The sequence below is a fragment of the Amphiura filiformis genome, chromosome 15 (genome assembly GCF_039555335.1).
Source record: "Amphiura filiformis chromosome 15, Afil_fr2py, whole genome shotgun sequence".
In the NCBI taxonomy this organism is placed as follows: Eukaryota; Metazoa; Echinodermata; class Ophiuroidea; order Amphilepidida; family Amphiuridae; genus Amphiura; species Amphiura filiformis.
The window spans coordinates 29,250,829-29,275,222 of record NC_092642.1 but is presented as its reverse complement, the minus strand read 5'-3'; the positions used below and the strand labels follow the sequence as shown (position 1 = coordinate 29,275,222).

Here is a 24,394-nt window from a genome sequence, read left to right as displayed (position 1 = left end):
GCAAAAGCCAATAATTATGACAGCCGAGAACCGCGAAATACCTAGTTGTTATTATTACGGTATCAATCAGCAATTACGGTATCAATCAGCAATTGATCAATTTGTAAATGAGCCACCTATTTCTATAACACATTCGTTGAAAATAATGGAGCGATAAAACAATAGCGCGACGCCATTCTTATTCACGAACGTTCTAATCCGCGGCCATTATCCTATACATAATATTTTGAATAGTTTGGGGTAAAATTGTGTTCCAAATCCAGTGGGATCAGAGTCAGTTGTACGGGGAAGGGGGGATAAAAGATTAACAATTTCCTGGTGGGCATCGATATCCTGCTGCCTCACCTGATATGCTAGTAATGACAAAATCACCATACCCTTAATGAGGAAGCCCTGCCAGAGCAGATCAAAAATATCAATTTTTAATGATTTGCCATAAAATGTGTATTACATTGCGAATTTCAAAAAATCAAAATTATTTGATATCAGAACTTCAGAAGGACATTCTTCGTGTTCAGAATGCAATTCGATGTCTGATGCTTTTTATATTTGCTTTTAATCATTTTTGAAATGTGTACAAATGTATAAAAGAACATAGGATGCATATTAATTATGTAAATGGTCAATTCCAGCCAAAGCCGGCCAAAATTCTCTCTGGGGGCCATTTTGAAAATGTTTTCCTTTTCAATTCTAGACTTATCAAATGAGACGATCATGTCTAGTGAATCATCAGGTAGAAGTGCCATCGGATTGAAAAATAACTTTTCTTGCTAGACCAAATAAAGTGTTAAATGCGCATATGCATGTTACCCACGAATTCAAGCATTTTTCACCTGTTGTACGCCATAAAATTTCACTTTCTTTAATATCTTTCAATATTTTATGTGTGACTCATATACACTAGAAATCGGTGAAGACTTTGAACGTAAAATAGAATTTTATAACATATATCTACAAAGAAATATTTTGGTTATTACAAATTTTAAGAAAGAACCAGGTGTACAGTTAAGATTGTGTCAATTCTTCTAACTCTTTCCAAAGTGGCTGTCATTTAACATTACTGTATTATTTCGAAAGATTAGAATAAATGCTTCATATAAATATAAAGTTAGATTTTGTATCTCTACGCAGGATGAGGATCTCGGATGGATTCGTGGGTAACAGCGTCTGGAAAATAGCAATTCCTATTAATTTTTTAAATAAAAATAAAAAATACTTTTCCGTATGTCAATAATTCAGGCTACAATGGCACTAAAATTAATTTTAATCACAATACAGACTACATGGAATATTTAGAATGGATCATTATGGCATTTTGGGTATAAACATTTTGAGAATAATGAAGTTGCCAAATTCAAATAGACAGAGCAAACAGTTTTATATTATTATTTTAGTAAAATCATTCCATATTTTCATGCAGCAATATTCTATTAACTCGTGTTTGACAGTTCCTATGAACTAAAACACTATCAATACATTGTTAACTATAATTTAAGTAGGGATTAAGTGGGTAACCAAAATGTTAAGTGGGTAACACATATTTGAAGGTATGTATTGGTAAGCGGCAAAATAGAAAATATTACAGAAGGTTGGAAACCACCATGCGTTATTCCTCCATTGTGTTTCAATGATTCCCGCTTTCTCTAACCAATTGCATTTACCCCAAAATGGTAATTTAGGATAATCAATCAAAACTTCACGATACAGCTTCAGTATACCTTCAAGAGGACGCTATTAAACAGGACTGTTTTGGAACCTATTTCGCATGTTTTCAAAATGTTAAGATGCATAAGAAACATATAATTTACTGAGTAAATCCTTGGATTCGTGGGTAACGCCGAAATCGTGGGTAAAGCTATAAGTACTATAGTACCGTTTGGGGTTTGCGTTTCTTAGGTGTATAAACTGCAAGTACTGTCAAAATTATAGCATACACATGGCTTGAATATGTGCTGATTTAAACTTAAAATAAACAATCTCCTTATTTTTCAAGGTTAGCATCTATTCGGGATTCGTGGGTAACAGAAGTTTAAGCCGTCAGAGATTCTTTTTTAAAGCGGTGAACGATTTTTACGATTTACAATTTTAAGCGCTTGTCAAACTAAATTCAGTGTCCAAAGTTATTAAATGTTAATTTAAGTTATGGCAATTATATTTGCTGGACTCGTGGGTAACAGTTGATACGTGGGTAACGTCAAATTTGATTTTATGGAATTTTATGGGTAAAACGTATTTGCATAAAATAATCACTTGGACCTCAGAATTATAGAACGAAACTTCGTTTCATGATATAGTCATTTATGGCATATTCACTTAACATTTTTCAGAACGATCATTTTATTTTTGATACGCTGGTAACAAAATTATTAGCCAAATTGACTTAATGGACTCTAGAGTCCACAAACTTTGGTGGAATTCAATCATTTTACATATGATGAGAGATCATGCAAACGTCTTTCTAACGGTAATAATTTCATTTTGATTGAAGGACATTCAATGACATATATGGTGCTTTATTTTTGAATTAAGTGGGTAACGCCAATTCATTTAAGCTATCATAACTTGTCCCCTGGTATGACTTGCTAGTAAAGGCCTATATGCACAAAGAGAGCACATTGGACGTGACATGATATGCTCCATCAATAACGTGATTTCCTTTATTAATGACATTTTAAAGTGGAAAGTTAACATAGAGAGAATTTTGTCCGCTTTACGCTGGAATTGACCAAATATATTATTAAATTATATTTCGAAAATATATAAAATTGAGGCACTATTAATGTAGTATTCATTAAAGGAGTATTTTGTGATCCTAACATCCTCTTTTTATGACATTTTTCAGCAAATGTCAGTTGTTTCTGATTTTGCATTAGCGAATTATGCATGATTATGTGTGTATTGCACTGCTCCATAGACCATTGTGTTGTTATTTCGTTCTGGTGTATTAGAACGAAATACAAATTTGACAATATTTTTTTAACAAGAATTGATCTGCCAGAAATGTTTTGTACATCAACATTATGTACCCAGAGGTTTCCAGTACTATGGACCATTCACAAACACTTGAAAGGGGGGGGGGGGGCTGATGCAAAAAAATTCATCGCGAAAATTTTTTCGGGGCCCCCTTTTGAGATCTCAAAAATTTCAGCCCCCCCTTTTTGACATGAACATTTTGGGTCAACCCATAGAAAAGCATATAAACTCAATTTTTTCAGGCCCCCCCTTAGGAGGGTCAACAATTTTCAGGATCCCCTTTTTTGCATCAGGTCCCCCTAACAAGTGTTTGTGAACAGTTCCTAAATATACAACTTGTGTGAAAAGTAGAGGGATGAGGCTGTGGATCACAAAATGTCCCCTTAATGGCATAATCTAAGGATTCTTCTACCGTCAACCTACAAAACTCAACAGCATGGGGCAAGGGCCAACACATGGGGCACCTCCAATCCAACCAACTGAACCTTTGAAATGCTCATTATTTGTTAATTGTTGGTTAAAATACAATGCTTTGTAACCCACCACTTGAACAGGATTTAGCCAAAGCAAACAGACTAGAGCTATTCAAAAATTCTATAGATATAGGTAGAAGCTTATTATCCTCTTCATCAAAATGAGATGTAGCACCAAATTGAGGTACCTATGAATATGACCTTCCATGTTCATTTTACACAGTACCTCAGAATACAATTTGGAACATTTACGGCACACTGGTGGCGTATGGTCACATCTCAAGTTGAGAGTAACGCTATGTTAGATTTTGCAATGACAGATTTGAATCGGGCATGCTAACTTAATCCCGTGGAGCATATACACAGGAGTGTAAGGGCAGACGATTTGTCCGTACACTGGCTATGCAACCACATTGATTTTAATCTGTCACTGCGAAATCCAAAATGGCATTACTCCTTGAGGGCACTGTCCAGGCAAAAAAGGGAGTGTGAACACTGGACTGATTCCTTTGTCTTTCATAAACTATGACATGACCTTAATCTCCCACACAGGGAGTGTAGATCTCAAACGTAATCACTCAGGTAACGCCATTTAAAATTCACAGGCTATGTGGGTGATTACATGTCTTCCATAGGGGCTGGCTGTATGGATTAAAACTGAAAAAAAAAACCAATCCCCCAATGTGTGCAATTTTTTAATGTTAAGTTTTTCGATGTACATTGTGACAATCACTGAGAAGACAACACATGAAATAAAGAGAAATAATCAGCATTTACAAAACAAGATGAGTGTTTATTTTTACTGATTGTGTTGATTTCTTTCAACTGTCCAAACTACATGGCTATGATAATATTATGGTACAGTATGTAACATTATTTATATCAGGCTTTTGAGTGATACAACAAAATGATGTATTGTACACTTTTTGTACAAGGATGTAATACAATATTGTCGCCATGGTCACTGCACCGACAACAATACAGTCTCCGTAGCGGCTCACAGGAGATTTTTAAACAAGTTAAATGACAAACTTTATTTGTAGATGTGGCTTAATGGTTATTCTTCATTCAGCATTGCCGCAAATTAAGTTTGTCATTTTACTCAACAAAAGTTTGGAAATTTTTCAAGCATCTATATCTCAGATTATTTGTGACAACTGACATGTTCATATCGTGTTGCATATCAACGGATAGCTACTTTCCATACTTTTGTTGAGGAGTTTATATTCCAAACTTGTCTTTAGCGAAAGAAAAAGAAAAAAGTTCAGCTAAGCTTACGATCGATATGCATTGGTTAGGCCCAGTGACTAGGTAAGCTTAAATATTTATTTTATCGCAGAGCGAAAGCCTGATAGAAATAATAAATACCAACAGCTCAAAATTTCGGTGGTAATACTTGGTATTCAGATCAACAGTTTAATTTGCTACGGATTACCAATATATCGTCAACCTGCTATGATGATTAATAACTGATACTTTCTTTGCACAAGAACAAATGACTAGGCAAATTTAAAGGGAATAATCAGAAATAATTATGGTTATACATAACTGATGCATGCTTGAACCATATTGAATGACAAAAAATGACTTTGGCAATTACTGTTTAAGTGTTTTTAAATGAGACTAAAGGTATTGTTTTTAGCCGCTGTCATGCATCTATCGTCTCATATTGATATAACATGCGACATCGCCTTGTAGTTTTACTTAAATTAATGATGTCGCCCGTGTTATAGACGATAGATGCACACCAAAAAAAAAAAACAATACCTTTATTCTCTAATCATTGTACTAACTATTGATCCTGAACACTATCCATCAGATCCACGCTTCGAGAGAATTTTCTTGAACATAAATCTAATACATTACACTGAACACAAAATGCTGTTTGTTAAGTTTTAAAACCTTGTTAAAGAAAACATGATAAAAGCTACACAGTTCATGTACAAATTCACTATACACACTCTATATATACAAATGAAAAATAATCTAGAGAGTTTACACATTAATATATACAAATGTGAAGTGGTCATCTCATCACCATGCTGGAAATTACTCAAATTATTCTTTTAATTTCACCTTAAGGTGGTACTACACCCGGTGATAAATTTTGTGACTAACTTTGCATGCATTTTTCTCAAAAAATAACGACACACTGGTAACAAAATTTATGTATATTATATGGGCAAGGAATCAGTTACTACACTGGAACTTCAGTGACTCAAGACAAGGGTAAGTTTAAGTTATTTATGATAAGAAAAGAGGTACCAGTACCACTAGAATGTACCTCATTTCTTAACATATATAATGAACCACTTGTCTTGAATCCTGAAATTTCAGTGAAGTAATTGGATTTCTTGCCCCTATAATATACATAACTTTTGTTACCAGTGTGTTATTATTTTTTGAGAAAAATGCAAAAATAGCCACAAATTTATCAAGGGTGTAGTACCACCTATAAACTGGGTAGTGACAGAAGTGCATATTTCGCGAGCAGCAAGTGAAATTCAGTGCTGTGACTTGAATAGCATATACCCACTTCATACCGCTGAGCGTATAAACTCACATACATGTTACAGCACTGACGTCACTTCTAAAACTCGGAAGTGAAAGAAAATGTACAACTTTGCTGTGAATTTATGAAGATGTACATTAGACACAATATAGGGCACTGCTGTAGATAGACCTTCCCGAAATCCCAATTTTGCACTTTCCATGAGGTTGGTACATTGTATTCGCTGTCATAGACATGACGTCATATTGATGACCCTGTCGAGTTACCATAGCGACTGGATCACGCTTTCATGAAAACCACAATGGTGGTATCAATGTATGGAATTTATAGATCAAATTTTAAATTACCAGTCATATTTAAGACCCCCAACCTCATGATTTCAAAAGGAAAACATCTTGCAAAAGCTTACCAGGCAGTGAAACCCAAAGAAATGACTAAAACTTGATTTTCAAACATCAGAACATCGACCTGTACAGCATAGATAGCGGTGTCATGCAAACCGTGTGATCATCACTACGGAAGTACATGTAGTTGTGGCCTCGGCAGGAAGTGACGTCGGACTATGACAGTGAATAGTCTCTGCACATAAGTTTCAACAAGATGCATAAAACTTGCCCCCAAAACTCCACATTTAGTTGATCTATGGAAATGGGTACCCTTCAAATAAATCGCCAAAATTGGTGATACTTTTATGATGCATTGTGGGATATGTTGATTTTGATGACAATTACTACCGTTGCTATGTTCAATTCTTGGACACGACATGTACATTTAAAAGCACAGAGTACTGCCTAAAAGTGTTTGATGTTGCAATGCATTCTTGGACATGACATACATTTTGAAAGCACAGTGCTTCCCACAAGTGTTTTATGTTGTAAACTATGCACAACTCTAAAAAAATTAAATTAATCACACCATGCAATGTTGTTAACAAGCAGACGGTCGCAAAAGTTGGAGCTTCAGCAAAAGTATGCAGTCACTATATGCACACGTGAAAAGGCATGTACATATTTGTCAGAGAATTAAATATAGCAACAGTCATGGACGAAAAAGATAACAGACCGTGTACAAGCAGTCAAAGTCTCAGCATCACCTGATAATGAGGGCTGATTGTTCCATGAAATGTGACAGGCAAAACTGCTATGCCCTTACCGCGCATTTTTACGGTCTATCACAAACGCAACGCTCTATCGCGTATACATGCAACGCTGGTGTGATTGTTAGACACGGCACAATCGAGCAATCAGCCCTCATGAATATGCGAGAATTCACAGCATACAATGCACTTTGACTGTTGATACATGGTCTGCAGTAGTCTGTGAGCAACTGTATACACAATAAGCTATTTCTTAAGCTTCAGATTCTTTAATATGAGTTGCTTCCTAGGTGCCGCCCACTTCAGACATGATACATCCACCATAAGTCTTGGTCGCTTGTACTGTGCGCTTTTCAGATGCTCGTCAACCAGTTTTGGCGTTACGCAGATGACGTGTTGGCCTTTCCAATACTTAACCATATTGAGTGCTTGCAGGGTGCTGATAATGTCATTCTGTGCTATACTGGTCATTACACTGTGGAGAAAAGTAGAATAAAGACATCATTATAAAAAGTTATATCAGTGATATCAGCGAATATGAACATTTTGTATGAGCAGCATAAAAGTGAAGGACAAGTCAATAAAATTTTCATTATGTATTTATTTCATATGAAAAACTTGCCAAGGTGGAAAACAAATATGTTGAGAACTATGGAAGCCCTATTCAATTACCGTATTTATTCCATTGACCGCCCATGCCCCTACAAGCGCCCACCCAGTAACTTTACTACCCATGATCCTCCATCATGTGCAAGACCCAACATACAATGATCCGCTATCATTAATTTATTATCAGGATCCAAAAAACATGCATCAAACACGTAATTATCTACTCATGAAATCCATATTTTGGGCCAATTTTTATGTATGTAATTTTTATGAAAACAGTATACAAAAATAAAGGCCCATCAAAAATGACTTTGCTGAGCACCTTGGGCAGTTAAAATGGAACGAATATGGTACACGTTGCCAAAAGTGTCCGCACATACAAATTCCCCAAACAGCCAAAATGTAACATTATTTTAACTCCTACTTTATGCTATCTTCAATGGTCTTATCACTTGCAGGGTTTGTTAACACATTCATTTTTTTACAAAAATCTGATTTTTGATTATTTTTTTGCTATTTTCTGATTTACCAAATCATTCATAGTGCCGTAACACATCACTGGCAACAAGGCATTTTTCAAAACATATTTCCAGAGTCAGACCAGAGATGCCAACTAAAATAGGGAGGATTAAAAACAAAAAATAGGGAGGTTTTCAAAATTACATGCAACTTCAATGGTACATAACTTGTCAGAAATAGGGAGGTTGCCAAATTTGGGTGTCACAATGGACAAAATTGTTTTGAAAAAAAAAAAACATTTCAAGGAGAATCCCAAGACCTAGAATTTTAATTACAGCTACAAATTTGAAAGGTGTTTGGAATATGCCACAATCTAAGAAGGATAATATGGTCCATAAGCCTAAGTTATTCTAATTCCTCAGCAATATTTACTAGCCCAAGCAAATGCTGCAGTTGTTCCGTATTTTCATAGTTGATATGAAGTCAAAATATAAACTTTGATGTTGACAATTGTCAACAAAGTTGAAAAAGTTATGTTTAAGATTCTCATCATGATCACATGCAAGTCTGCTCATTAGAAAGATGCATGTTTCCGCAAAAATAGCAGACATCATATTGCGAAATAAAGTACTCTTAAACCACAATCTATGATAGATGATTGAAACCACTTACCTCAGGTCTCGAATTGACAATGTGCCTTTGAAATCTCTCAATATTTCCAGTAATACCCACGACCAATAACTTCTGTAGCTCAGCTTGCCAAGATCTGACAGCGGTTTCTCTGGTGAACCAACAGCACCCTCAAGTTTAGATAACTCGTAACCTATGAAGGAAGTAGGTTTGGCATGAATTAGGATCAGATGTGTTTTGCTAAAAGATTAGACCCAAAGAGAACAGACTCAAAATTTCCCAGTGTGTAACGCAACAGTTGAATATTGTAGTTTGCCAGGTGCACAGTGAAATAATCCAGAGGTGCACAATTTTGCCCCCTATGAGTGACACAATAAATTATATTTATTATATTAAATTCCTGTTGATCATGCCCCTGCTTGTCCATGCGTATAACTTGCTGATTGAGAAATTGTACAAAATAATGCACTTGTGAAGAGATGTTGATGCATCTATGATCTAATGCACTTCATGCTGTGGAGCTTGTGCATCAGATGCATCAACATCTCAGTATGCATGCTTCAGGGATGAAAACAATCGCTGTCATAATTTCCTGAAACTGCTTTAACATTTCCTAAAAATGTGTATTTCCCTACACTTTGTACAGGGAAGATCCAAGCAAAATTTCATGAAATCAGGAAATTTCCTTAAGATTTACATCCCTGATGCTTTAGCTTGTTAAGGGTGTCCACGTTTACACGTTTCACGTTTAACCGACCGTAAAATGCACTATCCGTTTAGGAAAATCACTAACCGTTTAAACGTTTAAAAAAAATAAAAAATTCTAGCGTCGAGATCTAGCGTATTGAGCAGCGCAATAGCGGCCGGGGGTCTAGGGCCATCCACCGTAGCAGTTTGAAGGCACTCAGCAATGCTCAGAAGCCCATCCGGAGCACCAATTTCTGAACGAAACTATCTTAAACTTGAAACCAAATAGAATTATGTTTCCCTTAAAAATAACATCTACCTAGTTCTGATTCAAGATTTCCTCTCTGACAAGACTAGCTAGGTGAGAAATAAGCAATTCTCGCCCAGGTTCTCACCACTGAACAACACAGCACGCCGCCATATTGTTTTGGTTCCACTGGTTCCCGGCAGTTTAAAACACAATACGATAGATACTGAGGATACACGCATTTGCAAACCATCGCGGTATATTTCAGATCTCGGGTTGCCGACTGTTTTCCTACCAAAAATACGCTAATTATCATGATTGCAAATCGCTAAATGCGATTTAAAATACAAATTTCTGGCTCATGTCTGGCTGGAAATTTGTGATTTTTGAATTACTTTAAAGAAATTAAATTTTTTTTAAATTAAAAAAAACATACGTTTACACGGTTAACCGACCGGATTGTGGTCAGTTAAAACGGTTAGACAAATAACCGTTAATTTACACCCTTATAGCTTGTACAATTGCCCTCCCAACAATTAATATGCCGTTATTAACCTATAAATATTGTTGGTAGCTCATAGTCTTTGGAATAGAAATATTGCAGAAATTAACAAGTCCAGATTTTTATGGAAGACTTACATCCCTGAAACGATAGCACCGATATAACTAATTACAGCATGCAGGTAAGTTTTCCCATAGAATTACATTAGAGACAAAACAAAGATAGTGTAATATGGAATTTATACTTACTGAATGCAATGAGGAATTTACCATACCCTTTCCTCTGGAATGGTGGAAGTGTTAATATACAGGCCACATTGTTACCATCAGGCGATTCTTTCTCCTAAAAATAACAGAAACATAGATGAACTTGGCATTAGATCTTCAAAGTCTGAAACCAATTCCCATATAAGGGACACGCTGAACACAGGAACGCTATGCAGTGATAGCAACTATGCTTGAATGCTCACTATATTAAAAACACTTCGCTGCATGTGAAACATAATTCTAAATAAGATACTGAAAGATGTTTCTCCTGCCCCAGCAGGGAAAGTTAAATAACAGATGTTAAACATGATTGAACAAATTCATCAGATTCTTAGTATCTGATCCAGAATGTTCACTTGTGTACCTTTCAACAACACCTGTTGTCTTTATCAACACTTGATGGGTAGTGACTACTATTGGCAACCAACGCTAGAAGTAGTTCCAGCGTTGATCTTTGAGTTGCCAGTCTGTTTTCCTTCAATGGATTTTCTTGATCCCTGAGTCAGGAACTCATCAAATATGTGAGCAGGGGTAGCGCTAGGTTGCTTTTTGGGGTTCCGGACCCACCAAAATAGAGTTGGGACCCCTGTTTTTAAAAGTTCAGGGGTCCCTGCAGACTCCCAGTTTTTCAATCTAGCGCTATTGCAGACATACTATTTATGCTGCATTTGTCCAACTCGGACTCACCAAACTCTACTCCGGACCCCCTACTTTTTAATTTTCTGGAAGTTCGGGGGTCCCTGTGGACACCGGAGTGTTTAGTTCTTGCGCTACCCCTGTATGTGAGATAGGCACTACCCATCAAGTGTTGATAAAGACAACAGGTGTTGTTGAAACGTACACAAGTGAACATTTTGGATCAGATACTAAGAACCTTGTCCACTGAACAGATGTTAAAATATACGATTCTCTCACCTTAGAGAAATAACCAACCATATGAGCACCATTTCTATCTACTTCTGTAAGGACATAAAATAAGAATGGCTCCACATCATAGTACAATGTCTTGTGGTCTAAAAACAGCTTGGCCAGTAAACACAGGTTTTGACAATATATCTGCAGAGGATGAAAGAAATGCAATCTTTAAGTTAGATCAAGATTATACAGATAATTACAGATTTATTACCAGCACATAAGCAGAAACCTCCATAAGCAGTAGGTCACAGAAAAATATTTTGATTGACTTTTTGATCAAAACATCTTTCTTAATAAATTGATACACTTTCCATGATGCATAATAGGAACAAACTTGCTGTACTGCCTTGTTGTTTCACTGAAAATAATGCTATCTGATAATCTCCTGTGTTAAATCAAGTAATACACATGGCTGGGTCTCAAAACAAACCTTTTCTCATTGTTAAACAGATCACCTGTAAAATATACATCCACTCTTTATGGCCATTAGTATCAAGTTCAACAGGGACTGCCTTTTGAGGAGCGAAAGCAATCGCCCTCTACTGCTCTCCTTTAATCTGATATAGGATAGTGATTTTTAACTCTCTTTAGTTGGTCATTCTCTCTAAACAGCTCTCCTTGAAGGCTCCAGAAGAGCTATTTCATGCTCTCCTGTAAATTCCAAAAGACAGTCCTTAGTTCATCCAGTCACTCCTGTGCAAGAAATTGGTGAGTCACACGCAGACGCAAAAGATCACACCACACCGACGTGGGAGATCACTGTGCGCATACCATGTTCCAAGCAACACAGACGATACACGCAACTACGTAGTGCAATACGCACCCAGCTGTGCTCTATTCGCTGGCGCAGTGCATATTAGAATATGACCACTGCTAGATCAACTGGCTCATGCTTTGTTTGTTACAAACCACTGATCGAAATGATCACAACACAAAGCTTATGTCATATCAAAATTCGGAATAGGTGTATGAGCCTAGGCTTGAACCAGTAACCAATGGATACTAACGTGCACTACGTCAGCAAATTGTCTCATATAACAAAGGTCAAGAACCAATGAAATTAAAAGGAAAAACAACAACTGTTTACTGGTTATAATTCACCGTGTCCTACCTTATGGTCTCTGCCATCTACTTCATATACTGATATGGTACCTTTGCGGTAGATTTCTGTACCAGGAGGCTGTCTGTATGTACATTCACCCTGTAACATGACACACAAATTCAATGACAATTACAAAATCTTTCCAATTGTGGTTTTTTTCCACACCTTTTATCAGAGTTCCTTTCGCACTTTTTTTGCAGATGTAGCACGCCCTGATTGGATGATTGAATTAAACTGAATGAAATATCAACACATCATTCGTTAAACAAGCCATGTAGCAACACAAGTCACATGATAACCAGGGTGCACATTGGCAAGTAAAAAGGGACTATGTTAAGAACTGTAATTGATCTATCCGACAAGCTAGTTCTAATCAACATAAAGGCATTTTTCCATTTCAAGTCAAACAGAATTATATACATACTGGAATGTATGCTTTTATATAGATCCAAGTACATACATGTACTTATTTCAGGTAGAGTTGATTTTTACTTACAAATCAAGAAATTGGGCTATTCCATTTAAAATCCACACTACCCCTGTGGAATCCACACTACCTCCTTTTGTAAATATCTTCCACAGTGGGAGTATGAATTTCAAATGGAATGAACAAATTAGCAGCTCCATTTGAAACTCATCCTCACTCAGTGGAAGATTCAGGTTGAATCTTTCTCAGAGGGTGTATGAAACTCAATGGAGCTGCCTAACATGTTCATTTCATCTTCCACAGGGGTAGCGTGGATTTTAAATGGAATAGCCCAATGGGCTATTTACCTTTTTGGTAAATCCCATGTCATCATTTGATGTCACACATTTTAGCCAACATCGTTACTGCACATTGCAAGACGGTGTTATGTCAAATGGCGACATCTTGGGTCTAACGCAACAAGTTACAGGATTTATCGAAAAAGGTCACTTCCACTGAAGATTTGAAATCCATACACCCCCTATGGAAGACATGTTCTTAATCTCCCACATAGGGGTGTAGGTTTCAAATGTGAGTCCCCCCATTCAGGTAACCCAATTTGATATTCACACCCCCTGTGTGGAAGATTAAAGTGTGTAAATTTCAACTGGATTACCCCATTATTATGCCTGACTATCTCTTACTTACCAAGTGCCTTTTGAATGATTTCTCATATTTCATATATTTGAGACAGTATTCACATATCCACAGCTTAGGCTGCTTGCCATACTCGTCTGGAAACGGTGAGAAATACCAGGAATCTATCTCAAACCGACCAATCTGTACCCTGTCTACATAGCGAACTTTGGTAATCTGAAAAATGATAAATATAAACATATTAGAATAGAATTATCTTGGTTTTATTCAAAAGGAAAAATCTTAAGGGGGTGTGAACCCAAAACGTTTTATTTTAAACATACCAAATTCAACCTTTTCAGTTTGATTAGTGCCAAAGCTATTCTTTGAACTGGCAACATTTTCTCCAATTTTTGCACACAATTTATTGGCTCTTTGAGGGGATGGAAAGTCACATGGTTCAACACATTAGCATCAAAGTGGTGGATAATTGTGATTTGCAGTCAAATCACAATCAAGTCTTTTTCTTCTGTTGCATTTTCATATACATGTTTGAAATGTCGTATGAATTTGCAACCAAGTATCTAATACACGGAAAAACAGTGGCATGATAGTGATGATAACATAATGTAGTGATGATAACATAATGTTCAAGTATCTAATTATGAACAGTCCAGAAGAACATTATAAAAACATTTTTGTGCTCATTAGTAATGCCCTGTGGGGCAACCCAAAAATCCCAAATACCCCGGACTGACTCGGACCTAAATTGGATTGGAATGAAAATGTTTCAAAATTCACCGGGTTAGGCCGGATCGAGGTGAGTTCTCGTCAAGTAAAAAACAAACAGGAGTTCTTTCTTTTCAGGATCAGGTGTTGTGTTCACTCATGCACTAATTTCTTAATTCAGTCAAATTCCACTTCAGGTGAGTGTGGTTATTTTAATATCCATAATTATTATGAGTATAGGTGATTGCATACATGTAGGTTTTTCTTTTTTCATTTAACATTGATCGGAACTGATCGGAACTGATTTGAAACTTTGGATCAGATTTGGTCCAGAGTGGGTCCGAATCAGGCGGGTTTGTTCCAAATTGTTCAGGACAGGTTGGGTCGGGTTGGTATTATTTGGGTAATGCCAGGATCGTGGTGGAAAAAATATTGCCCTGCATGGCATTACTTGTAATGTAAGGCTGGTTTGATTCATATTACATGTACTTACAGCTTCATGTTCCCTTTCCAGTGCAGCTGTTGTTGGATCCATCTCAGCGTAGCTCTGCAATAAAATAACACAGTAACATTTTTATTCTTCAAAAAATAAAATGTACTATTTTATGCTCATACTCATTCTAAGGTGTAAAAACTAAAGAATATACAACACAGCTTGTCATACATATTATTGTTTAGGTTTCCCCTATCCATTTTAATATTGTGTTGAATACTCTCCAATGGTTTTAAAAGAACAATCGGCTATGTCAACAAATGACATTTTGCATGATAGAGAGACTGGATTCTTTTTTTACTGTTCATATAAATATAAAATTACAGAGCAATTATCAAAAAAGTTGGAAAAAACCTACAGCTAGCATTTACTGACCAGTAATTCTTAGTTTGTATATATAATAAAACCATTACATATATGGCTCAAAATAAGCTAAGGTGTCATAAAAGTGTAACACACAATTATTTTTCCAGCTCTTTTCTTTTGGTCTCCAACCAGGTTTAAATTATAGTATGCACATATATCGTTCATAATACACTAAAAGAAAGATAAGTTATAGACCATTTACTTCACAAATTTAATTTTCTAGCCCTTGCGTACGTTAGATTTGACAGACACAATTTTGATGATTTTCTGCAATCAAATAAAATTTATAAAGTATTACATAAGGTATTTTGTGGTTATTTAGGTGTAGGACCTACAGCAACTGATTGTGGAAAAAAATGTGTCCAAATATTACAATAAGGAGGATAAATTGTTAAATAAAATATGTGTGTCTGTCAAGCCATAACATACGCAAGATGTCTGTCAAATGTAACATACAGAATAATAATTTGGCAAAACAGTAGTTCAAGATGGGAAATTGAATAAAGATCACATGCAGTTTATAAATCACATGTTTTAAAACACTTTTATAAACTCTAAACTATCATCATAATGTGAACATCAAGTGATTTTTAATTTTTTTAAACGTATTACATATGTTACTTTTGACAGACACATACAAATCTTATGTATGTTACTTGCGTACAAATGTTTGACAGACAACACTTAACAATGGATTGTGTCATCAAAAAGCTTCTCCTCACAAAGTGATAGTGCCACAAAGCTAGGTGGAGCTAAATGCTATGTCATGTAGCATAATTAGCTGTATCACCCTAGTTTAGCAGGAATTACAGCACCGTCTTGCGTATGTTACTATTTGACAGACATTTCAAGAAAAATTTTAAAATTGTTATATGTTCAAAAAGATGGCAGCCACTTACAAATTGATTATAATATGGAGAAATGAAGTTATTTACAATAGATTTACCCTTTAGTTTATGCTTCAAGTCTTTGTTTATAAAAACTGAGGGACTTCAAAATCAATCAAAAGTTTGACAGACAATAGTAACATCATAAAGGCAAACTTTTAAATCCTTTTTTGATCTGTTAACTTATAATTCATAATGCCTCTTTCTGTTTTTTTTTGATTGGTTTACTGCACCATTTTGGGAAACAGGTCACATGAATTTCTATAAGGATCCATAAAAAAATTAAAAGCTGTTGAAAAAAGGCGTCTCTTGGCATGTTACAAATAAAAGTGTAAAAATAGGCATTTTTACAGCTATTTTTTATTATTTTTATTATTGAGAGTGAAAGGATTTTACTTAAATTGTGTATGCTATGTCTTTACTACCTAAACTTGCCACTAAACTAGCAAATATTCCATTTCTATAATTATTATTTTTAAAAAAAGATGTCAAAATATATGGCTATAATATGACACCTTAGCATATTTTGAGCCATATACCAATACCTTCTGCACGTGATTGATTTCATCGTGTTTACGTTTCTGGTTCCTGGTAATCTTTCTGTCTGGTTGCTCGTCATATACCGAGGTTTGGATCACTTTCTTGTCTTCTACTGCATCTTGCTTTAAACTCAACCTTTCTCTGCTGATCCATTCATCCATACGACGGTTTACTATTAATATAAATAAATAACATGTAAATAAACATATCAAATTGGCCTTACCATCTAAAACTTCAGCTTACGCCTAAAAAAATTGTTTGATTAGCATTTTAACATTAAAAAAATCAGTCTTTTACGCACATTTTAAGCTTTAAATTGCATTAATTGGAACTTTGTTAAAATTATTTTTAAATTTCAATTTTTTACATTTTTAAATATTTTTGCAAAAATAAAAATAGGAAAAAAATCGGGCCTATTTTTTAGGGTGGGTCGGGTTCGCCAATCAAACATTTTTTTTTAGCAGGGGTGTGAGAGGCCACATACCAAAAACGTGGAAAATCACTAAAAACAGCGTAAAATCAGGGTAAAAACGCCAAATATGGGCTGAAAATGAAAGAAAAACACGTAAATTTTGGTTACAAAAAAAGAGGAAATCAGCTGAAAAGAGGAACTCTCACATCCCTGTTTTAGGCCTTAGAATTATGATTTTGACTTCAGATACACTGCAAATTGTGGAAGTGTGGATGATCAAATTCATTATTTTAACCGTACGTTCCCCCAAAAGTGACAGACTTTCAGCTGCTGTTGCTGCAGCAAGGGATTAATTAGGGCATATGTTATATATGGGTAAAGTCAAAAATAATGGCACCGTTTGGTTTTTGATGCCTGCTGTGCAAATGAAAAAGACCAGCAAAAAAATTCATCTTTCAAAAAGTGTGTTATGATTTTCTCTTTAACCACAGCAATTTGTAGTGTCATAGCTGTCATGTAAAAAATAATATGCCCAATTTTCTTCCCCATAGGGTCAGGAGTGTTACACTTTAGCGTGACAAGAAAAGAGGTACTTGTTTTTTAATCATGCACTGTAAAAAATATACAAGTTGCAAAGTGTTGCATGGGTTTTCATGGCATTGTGTGAAGTGTCTGCTATTATTAAGTACCAAATTCTTTCATATTAGTCGCAATAGTCTACTTAGGAACATGTGAAGACTACATGGTGCGAAAAATAAAATATGTTCCAAAAATCACTTCTCGCCAGATTGTGTAGCATTGTAAGGTTATGATGACAGTAATAATCTATTTCAGTCTGTTTAAAGTAAAAGCAACATTTAGGCCAAACTTGGAAAAAATAAAACTTGCATGATATCAAAACCGTTTTCTTTTTAGAGCGGGTTGAAAAGAGAAATTCTGTCTCGTCAGGAGTGTTACATCAGAATTCAACGTGATTTTTTTCATACACCAAGTTGGCAATATTCATACATTACTTTTTATTTTATTAGTGCATTGGGATAGGAACTCAAAAACAAGAAAAATATTTGCCATTGCTTGAACATGTTTGCTACAGCTATCTAAATAGTCAATGTCAGGAGTGTTACACAGAATTAATTAATTGGCAATAATTCAAATTTCTGAAGAAATTACCAGTCTGTTGGTGTTCTTTTAGCCCTGAAAATATATTCCTGAAGCCAAACTGCTGCAATCATGATGTAAAGACCTTCATATTCAAGAAATATGTACATAAAAACATGGTTTTCATATCTCGACCAAAATGTTACACTCCTGACAATCAATTGTAAGTAATATAGGCTCAACAATAAAATTGAACTAATGTAATTCAATTTTTTGCCCCTTTTTGAGATAGCCATAGATAGTGTCACCAACAAATTACAAAAACTACTTTAGAAAATGTGATTTGCAAATTTATATATTTGAGGCTATACAGTTACTGTAGCAAAGTGTCAGGAGTGTTACAAAAACATGTAAGCTGGGCTCGAAAAACAAAAATGAACGTAAATCACCTAAATTTTGTGCCTTTTTTGAGAGAGCCATAGATGTTGTCAACAAAAAATTACAAAGACTGTTTTAGAAAATGTAGTTTATAAAATATTTCAGGCCATACAGGTAGTGTACAGTGTCAGGAGTGTTACACAACTGTACTACTTTGATGGATCCTTACATCAATTTGAAGAACAATGTGATGCTAAAAACCTCAACACAGTTTTTGCACATCATATTGCATGATATAAACTTAAACAGAAAATAATTCAAGATGTTTCTTTTGACAAATAAAAACTTTTGTTCATGATTTCCACAAAATTTTAGGTGTTCAAATGAAAATTTTAATTTTTTCCAAAACTTTGTTTCCTTGACAAAAATTCTACATGACTATTTTAGTATAGTGTCTAAGCAATTAATTAAAACTCAAAGAATTACATATTTGCATAATTTTGTCAAAATATAACAAGGAATGACATGGATCTTTTGTGTTATGTTTCTGAAGATTTTGGACTACTTTAGCCTATAAACCAATTGAAGAAATATATTTAGTAATATTACTGAAGTAATTTTTTTAATTTTTTCTTGAATTTAGATATGTTTTGCTTACAATAAGACAATAATTACATCTCTGAACAGTGTTTGTAATTTTGACACTTTTGTCACACTTTGGTGCCATTATTTCTGATTATACCCATATCTCTTACTACTCACATCCTTTGTAGTGCACATAGTACTCCACTTTTCCCCCTTCCAGTTCATTTGCACGAATTTGCAAAATTTCCGCATAATCTGGAGAAAAATAAAACAAACATGCAAGTTACAAATATCAAAGAGTGTACACGAAACAGGTTTGTAGTAAAAATCATTTGAGATGGTTTTTATGTTTGTCAAAACCAATTTGTGCTTAAAATTGCCTCCTTTGATGGAGGATTTGCTCAACTGCTTTTCCTGTGCTACTTGCTGACAGTCTCTTCTCCAGTCAGTTCTTTCTTAAATAGGCCATCTTAATTAAATCCTGTGTCTCAAAGCTGCCGCGCGTTAGTAAAATCGTGCGCGTAGTCATCTTTGAAAATCAAGAAATTCATTTTTTATGTCTTTTTATTTATTTTTAACAAAAAGGCAAAAATAAAACCCAAAATTCATATTTGATCATGAGTTTCAGATCTTTTTGGACATGAAAACAATAAAAGAGAAGAATACTAGTTTGTAGCAGTGACTTTATTTGTCTACTATTCCAACATCTGCAACATTGGACAATTTTTGCACAAAATTCTTGTCCAAAATCCTGAACTGATAAAACAAAATAAACATAAAAAAAACATTTAAAAAAAACGCATTCCGCATTAGGTTTTCAATTTCTCACAAGCTTTGAGACACAGGATTTAATTAAGATGGCCTTAGCAGTGGCAAAAATTTTAGACTGTCCAAAATAGACAAATCTTGCTCAAAAGATACAGTTGACTCATCAAAATAACTTTCATCCAAATTTCAACATTTTAAAACAATAACAGAATAGATACATGTAGGCCTAACAGGCTCTGATAAATCGCCTGTCCGATTGCCCGGGGCAATTAAAAATACTGCCGGGCAAGCTAAATCACCAGGCACTCTGCCCGATCGGGCAATTGCAAAATTATTGTGCAAAGACAGCATTATGACTTGCATATTTTACTTACATTAATAGCAATGCAGACAAACAAACAAAATATATTTCTGCACTAATTTCCACTGTTAATTGTTATTGATCGCAGGCTCTTCTCCATGCTAGTACATGATTAGTGCTGTACATATCACCTGTTCATATCGTGGGAACCGGGAATCCCCATATCAAATGTTTTCAATATTAATGAGGTCATCGGTATTTCCATGATCCCGAAACATGTACAGTGTATATCGTATGTACTGTATAATATGACCATGTAGTACGTACGGCCAGGGCCGTGACACTCGTATTCAATCCCTGTATAAAAAATGAAGTCACTTCGCCGGGCAGTTTGAGTGACGGTTGCTATGCCGGTTGCTATGCATCCAAGTGCACAGCCTAAAACTTGCGTGCTTGTGAATGGCTATGATGCGCGTTACTGCTTTATTGGTCAAAAGGACTTATCCTGTATTTGATTGACGGTTGCTGGGGAATCCAAGTGCAGCAATAGTCTTAGTTCCAGACCGGCAAGTACAGGTATGCGATTGTAACGCATAATTTGAGCGTATGTTTATTTGTTTTAAAAAGAAATACCCCTTTCATCAAATTTTATGTTAGTAGAGAGAACATTAGGTCCATATTTTACTTGTTTTATTGAATTTCGAGCTAATTTTATGTATGAAATATGCACATTTAGACCGCTACGGTACAAACGACAGTCCGTCTTGATCAAGTCTAACATCGCCAGGCTAAAATCTCCTCAATCTTGAGCGACTGTCGAGGAAGTCTATTTCGAGCTATTTTTCCAAGATGGCGCCCATCGACTGCCAATTATTCGGACCCTTTCCGGCAAAAATACAGCTTATTTAGCCAGTCTCATCATGGGGTCATCGGTTATAATATTTTCCTATCATATTGAGGTAACTCCTTAGCTACTTGGATTTTCACAATATGATAGTAATGGAAAGAAACGACCAATTGTTCGCCGTTTTTCGCCATTTAATTTTTTTTGAAACGATGACGTAAACATGCACCAACTCTTCCACAGAAAATACACTCCTACACGTACAGGGGTACAGCAATGCCATCACATGCATGATCGTGCATTGGCTGTGTGACTGACTTCATTTGCGCAAACGAGTGGCTTATCCTATAGTATATTAGTACTCGAGAATCCTTGGTACGGCACTCATGAGTCATGAATTATTCAGCGCACACGGTTGCCGGCCGTCGCAAGCCTGCCCTGGGAGAGTCATCTAATTTGCATAGAACATTATAGCCACAGGCTCACAGCGGCTCTTTGATCTTGTTGTGCTTATTATTGAATTACCAAAAGATATTGAGGATCGGCCGACGGCATCAGCAACAACAAGGGGCTTTCCCTGACGATTAAAATCAGGTCACGACACACTGCACATGTTATCAGTGCACAACATTGTTCTGATGTTAACTTAAACAGTTCTTTGGAGATATTATTCCACCATGGATTAATTTTTAATTCGCAAGTGGAAAGATGCAGATGCTCCTGATCGGGCTGATTCTGAAAGAGCCAGTGGAACCTCTCAAGTGAGTCAACTAGGTCGTACAGCGGTTGCGGTACCCTGTGCTATTTTTAGACAACTTTAGCTATTGCAATACTGCAACTTGTTGATGGTTTTCTTTCTCAAATTTTCGGGCATAATCGGGCAAAGCAAAAGTTGACCTCAGCTTGCCCGATCGGGCAATTAAGAAAAAAAATTATCAGAGCCTAAGGCCTAACCTCCGGTGCAAAAAATTGCACCGCTGTCTGATTGAAAAACGATATCAAAGCACTCATTCAAATGCGTGACTATCGTATGCAAATTCGAAGCTAGAGTCCTCACGTAAAAATTGGTAAGAGAGGCCCTATATTAATTGTAATTTTTTAACATTCATTTCTGTGTAAAATTGCAAAGTGTTTGTCACCACATAAAAACTGGGGAGGCCCTAATATTTTTGTTATTTCCCAAAAGCCCTGCCCCTAGCATGAAGAGAATGTTTGCATGTGTTTAATATAATTTATAAATGATCAACCAATTTTGTTCATGAATCAGTGCAGGGCCAAATTCTTCTTTACTTTGCTTTAAAAAATATTATCTTGTTTTGCTTAAATATATTTTTTTAATTCCAAAAAATGTATGAATATCCTCTCTCACATAAAAATAAAAGTATAGTTTTGAATTTTTCTGCAAAATATCTAATTCTCGATCATGAGAGCCAACTCTGCAATCAGGATTGAGTTACTCGAGAACTCTAGCTTCAAATTTGCACACGATAGTTATTATAGCTAAAGTAATAGTTTCTCGATCATGAGAGCTCAATAGACACGCAAAGTCATTGCGTCGGCGTACAACGCCTACCACACACGCTTTTGGGTAGCATGGACGGTAGCGCTGGCCGCTGCATTTCCTGTGCAGCATGCAGGCACAATCAATCGCGCTATCGTGTCATTCCACTTTAATACCCTTACGACATTACGCAGTGCAGTGCACGCCATACATTCATTCTCTCATGATCGAGAAACTATTATCTTAGCTATAGTTACGCATTCAATGCTAGGGGTAGAGTGTGTTGCTATCGTTTTTCGGTCGGACAACGCGCAGCGCGCTCAGCGGTGCAATTTTTTGCACCAGAGATTTATTCCTGACTGAAGCTGTTAATGTTGAAATTTGGATTAAAGTAATTTTGATGAGTCAACTGTATCTTTTGAGCAAGATTTGCATATTTTGGACAGTCTAAAATTTTGCTGAAGTGTAATTTTGCATGTTTGAGTAAACACATGAACAACAACAAACAACAATGCAAACGTTTCCGAATTCGGAAGTCAATACTCACGTAAGGCATTTCCCATCCGTTTCACAAGATAAGATTGACCAATTTTCACTCCATCGCCATCACCAGCTTCCGTAGGTTTGTCACCGTTGGACTGTGGAATATTCTCCTTCGATTCGGAAGCGTTTGCTACACTATTTATTACTTTTTCGGCCATTATTTGGTATTTAAATGCCCCTTCTGTGATGCAATATTACGTCTTTGTCGTGCAAAAAAAAAGTCACATGAGCACGCTGATGGGTCGATTTTTTAATAGCGATGAGCGGTATGCACCTTTAAGCCTAATCCCCAAACCCGAGCCTGAACCTGATTTACGCCATACTTTGGTCACAAAGACAAGCATTATCAGCATTTGTATCCCAAGATGATGGTTTTGTGTTGTATAATTTTTTAAAGATTTGATTTGGATAATTGTTCGGAAATACACTGCACCGGTTTTGTATTATGTTACACACGAAACCGCTCAAGCTTTATTTAATCGCGTCACTTTCTATGCGCCCAACGTGTTGATAAAACCACCCAATAGCAGCCCAAAACACCCAATTTTCCATAAGATGCACTCCCTGCTCCTCATCAAATGATATGCTTCCCGCGCATGACTTAACGGTGCCAGTCGACCTTTTGCTGGGCTGGGGCCAGCTACCAATATCTGGGCTGGGCTGAGCTGGGCTGCACCTCTGATGTAGCTCTGAGGGGCTGCACTACAATATAAATGTGTGGGCCTACCCTGGGCCCCTCTTAGTCTGCCAAAAATCGCTCACCTTCTCCCTACTACCCCTTTTTGGCTGTGCCAAAAAAATCTTTGCCTCCCCTTTTTCGGACAAGCCAACAAATCTTTTCCCCCTCCCCCCTTTTAAATAGGCCTATACACATTAACATTTTTCGGAACCCAAGAGACCGTTCATTAGGCCTAAACCTGGTTCATTATTTAAAGGGCTAGGAGGATTTTTAAATTGAGTTCATACAGTTACAAACAACCCCCCCCATCAAAAATTACACAAACCCCCTATAGCCACAAAAAAAATGTAAAAAGAAATCTGCTGCCCTCCATCCATCTTTGATAAATTAGGCCTACTTTAAAATATTCAACATTGATGTAAGGGACCAGTTAATATTTATGTCGGGAAGGGGGAATTTGAATTTTTTGGAGTCTCGAGGGGGAAATCTGCAACAAGCGGGAATCCAAAACTTGCGCATGCAAAATGTGTCTATTTTTTTGTCAACACCCCAACATACTAAAATATTGAAGTCTCTAATAGTGGATGTATCTCGACTATTTAAAAAAAAATAAATTCTTGCATGCATGGTAGGCCTACTAGGGGTACCACCTAGGACTACTTGCATTTCAAGGTGGGCATCATGTTCATTCGCATAAATCTGGGACTGCCTTTTGAGGAGAGCGAGAGCAACTATTACTCTCTACTGCTCTCCTTCA

The 24,394-nt window shown here is 36.1% G+C and overlaps 1 protein-coding gene across 1 annotated transcript; it reads right to left on the bottom strand.

The window, feature by feature from the left end:
- Nucleotides 1-4,223: 4,223 nt before the first annotated feature.
- LOC140171472 (histone acetyltransferase KAT8-like) lies at nucleotides 4,224-23,386 on the bottom strand. The gene is made up of 10 exons (XM_072194742.1): nucleotides 22,963-23,386; nucleotides 19,179-19,256; nucleotides 16,534-16,700; nucleotides 14,736-14,789; nucleotides 13,586-13,750; nucleotides 12,481-12,570; nucleotides 11,370-11,510; nucleotides 10,437-10,530; nucleotides 8,795-8,945; nucleotides 4,224-7,529 (listed from the first exon to the last, which is right to left on the bottom strand). The coding sequence occupies exons 1-10, from the start codon at nucleotides 23,114-23,116 to the stop codon at nucleotides 7,301-7,303; spliced, it is 1,323 nt and encodes a 440-aa protein (XP_072050843.1). The 5' UTR covers nucleotides 23,117-23,386; the 3' UTR covers nucleotides 4,224-7,300.
- Nucleotides 23,387-24,394: the final 1,008 nt, after the last annotated feature.

Coding starts and splice junctions, on each gene's coding strand:
- LOC140171472 (XM_072194742.1), bottom strand. CDS start 23,116: ATGGCCGAAAAAGTAATAAATAGTGTAGCAAACGCTTCCGAATCGAAG. Junction 14,790..16,533: donor AAATCAATCACGTGCAGAAG/GTATTGGTATAT, acceptor ATTTTATTGCAG/AGCTACGCTGAGATGGATCC. Junction 11,511..12,480: donor TAGATGGCAGAGACCATAAG/GTAGGACACGGT, acceptor CATCCTCTGCAG/ATATATTGTCAAAACCTGTG.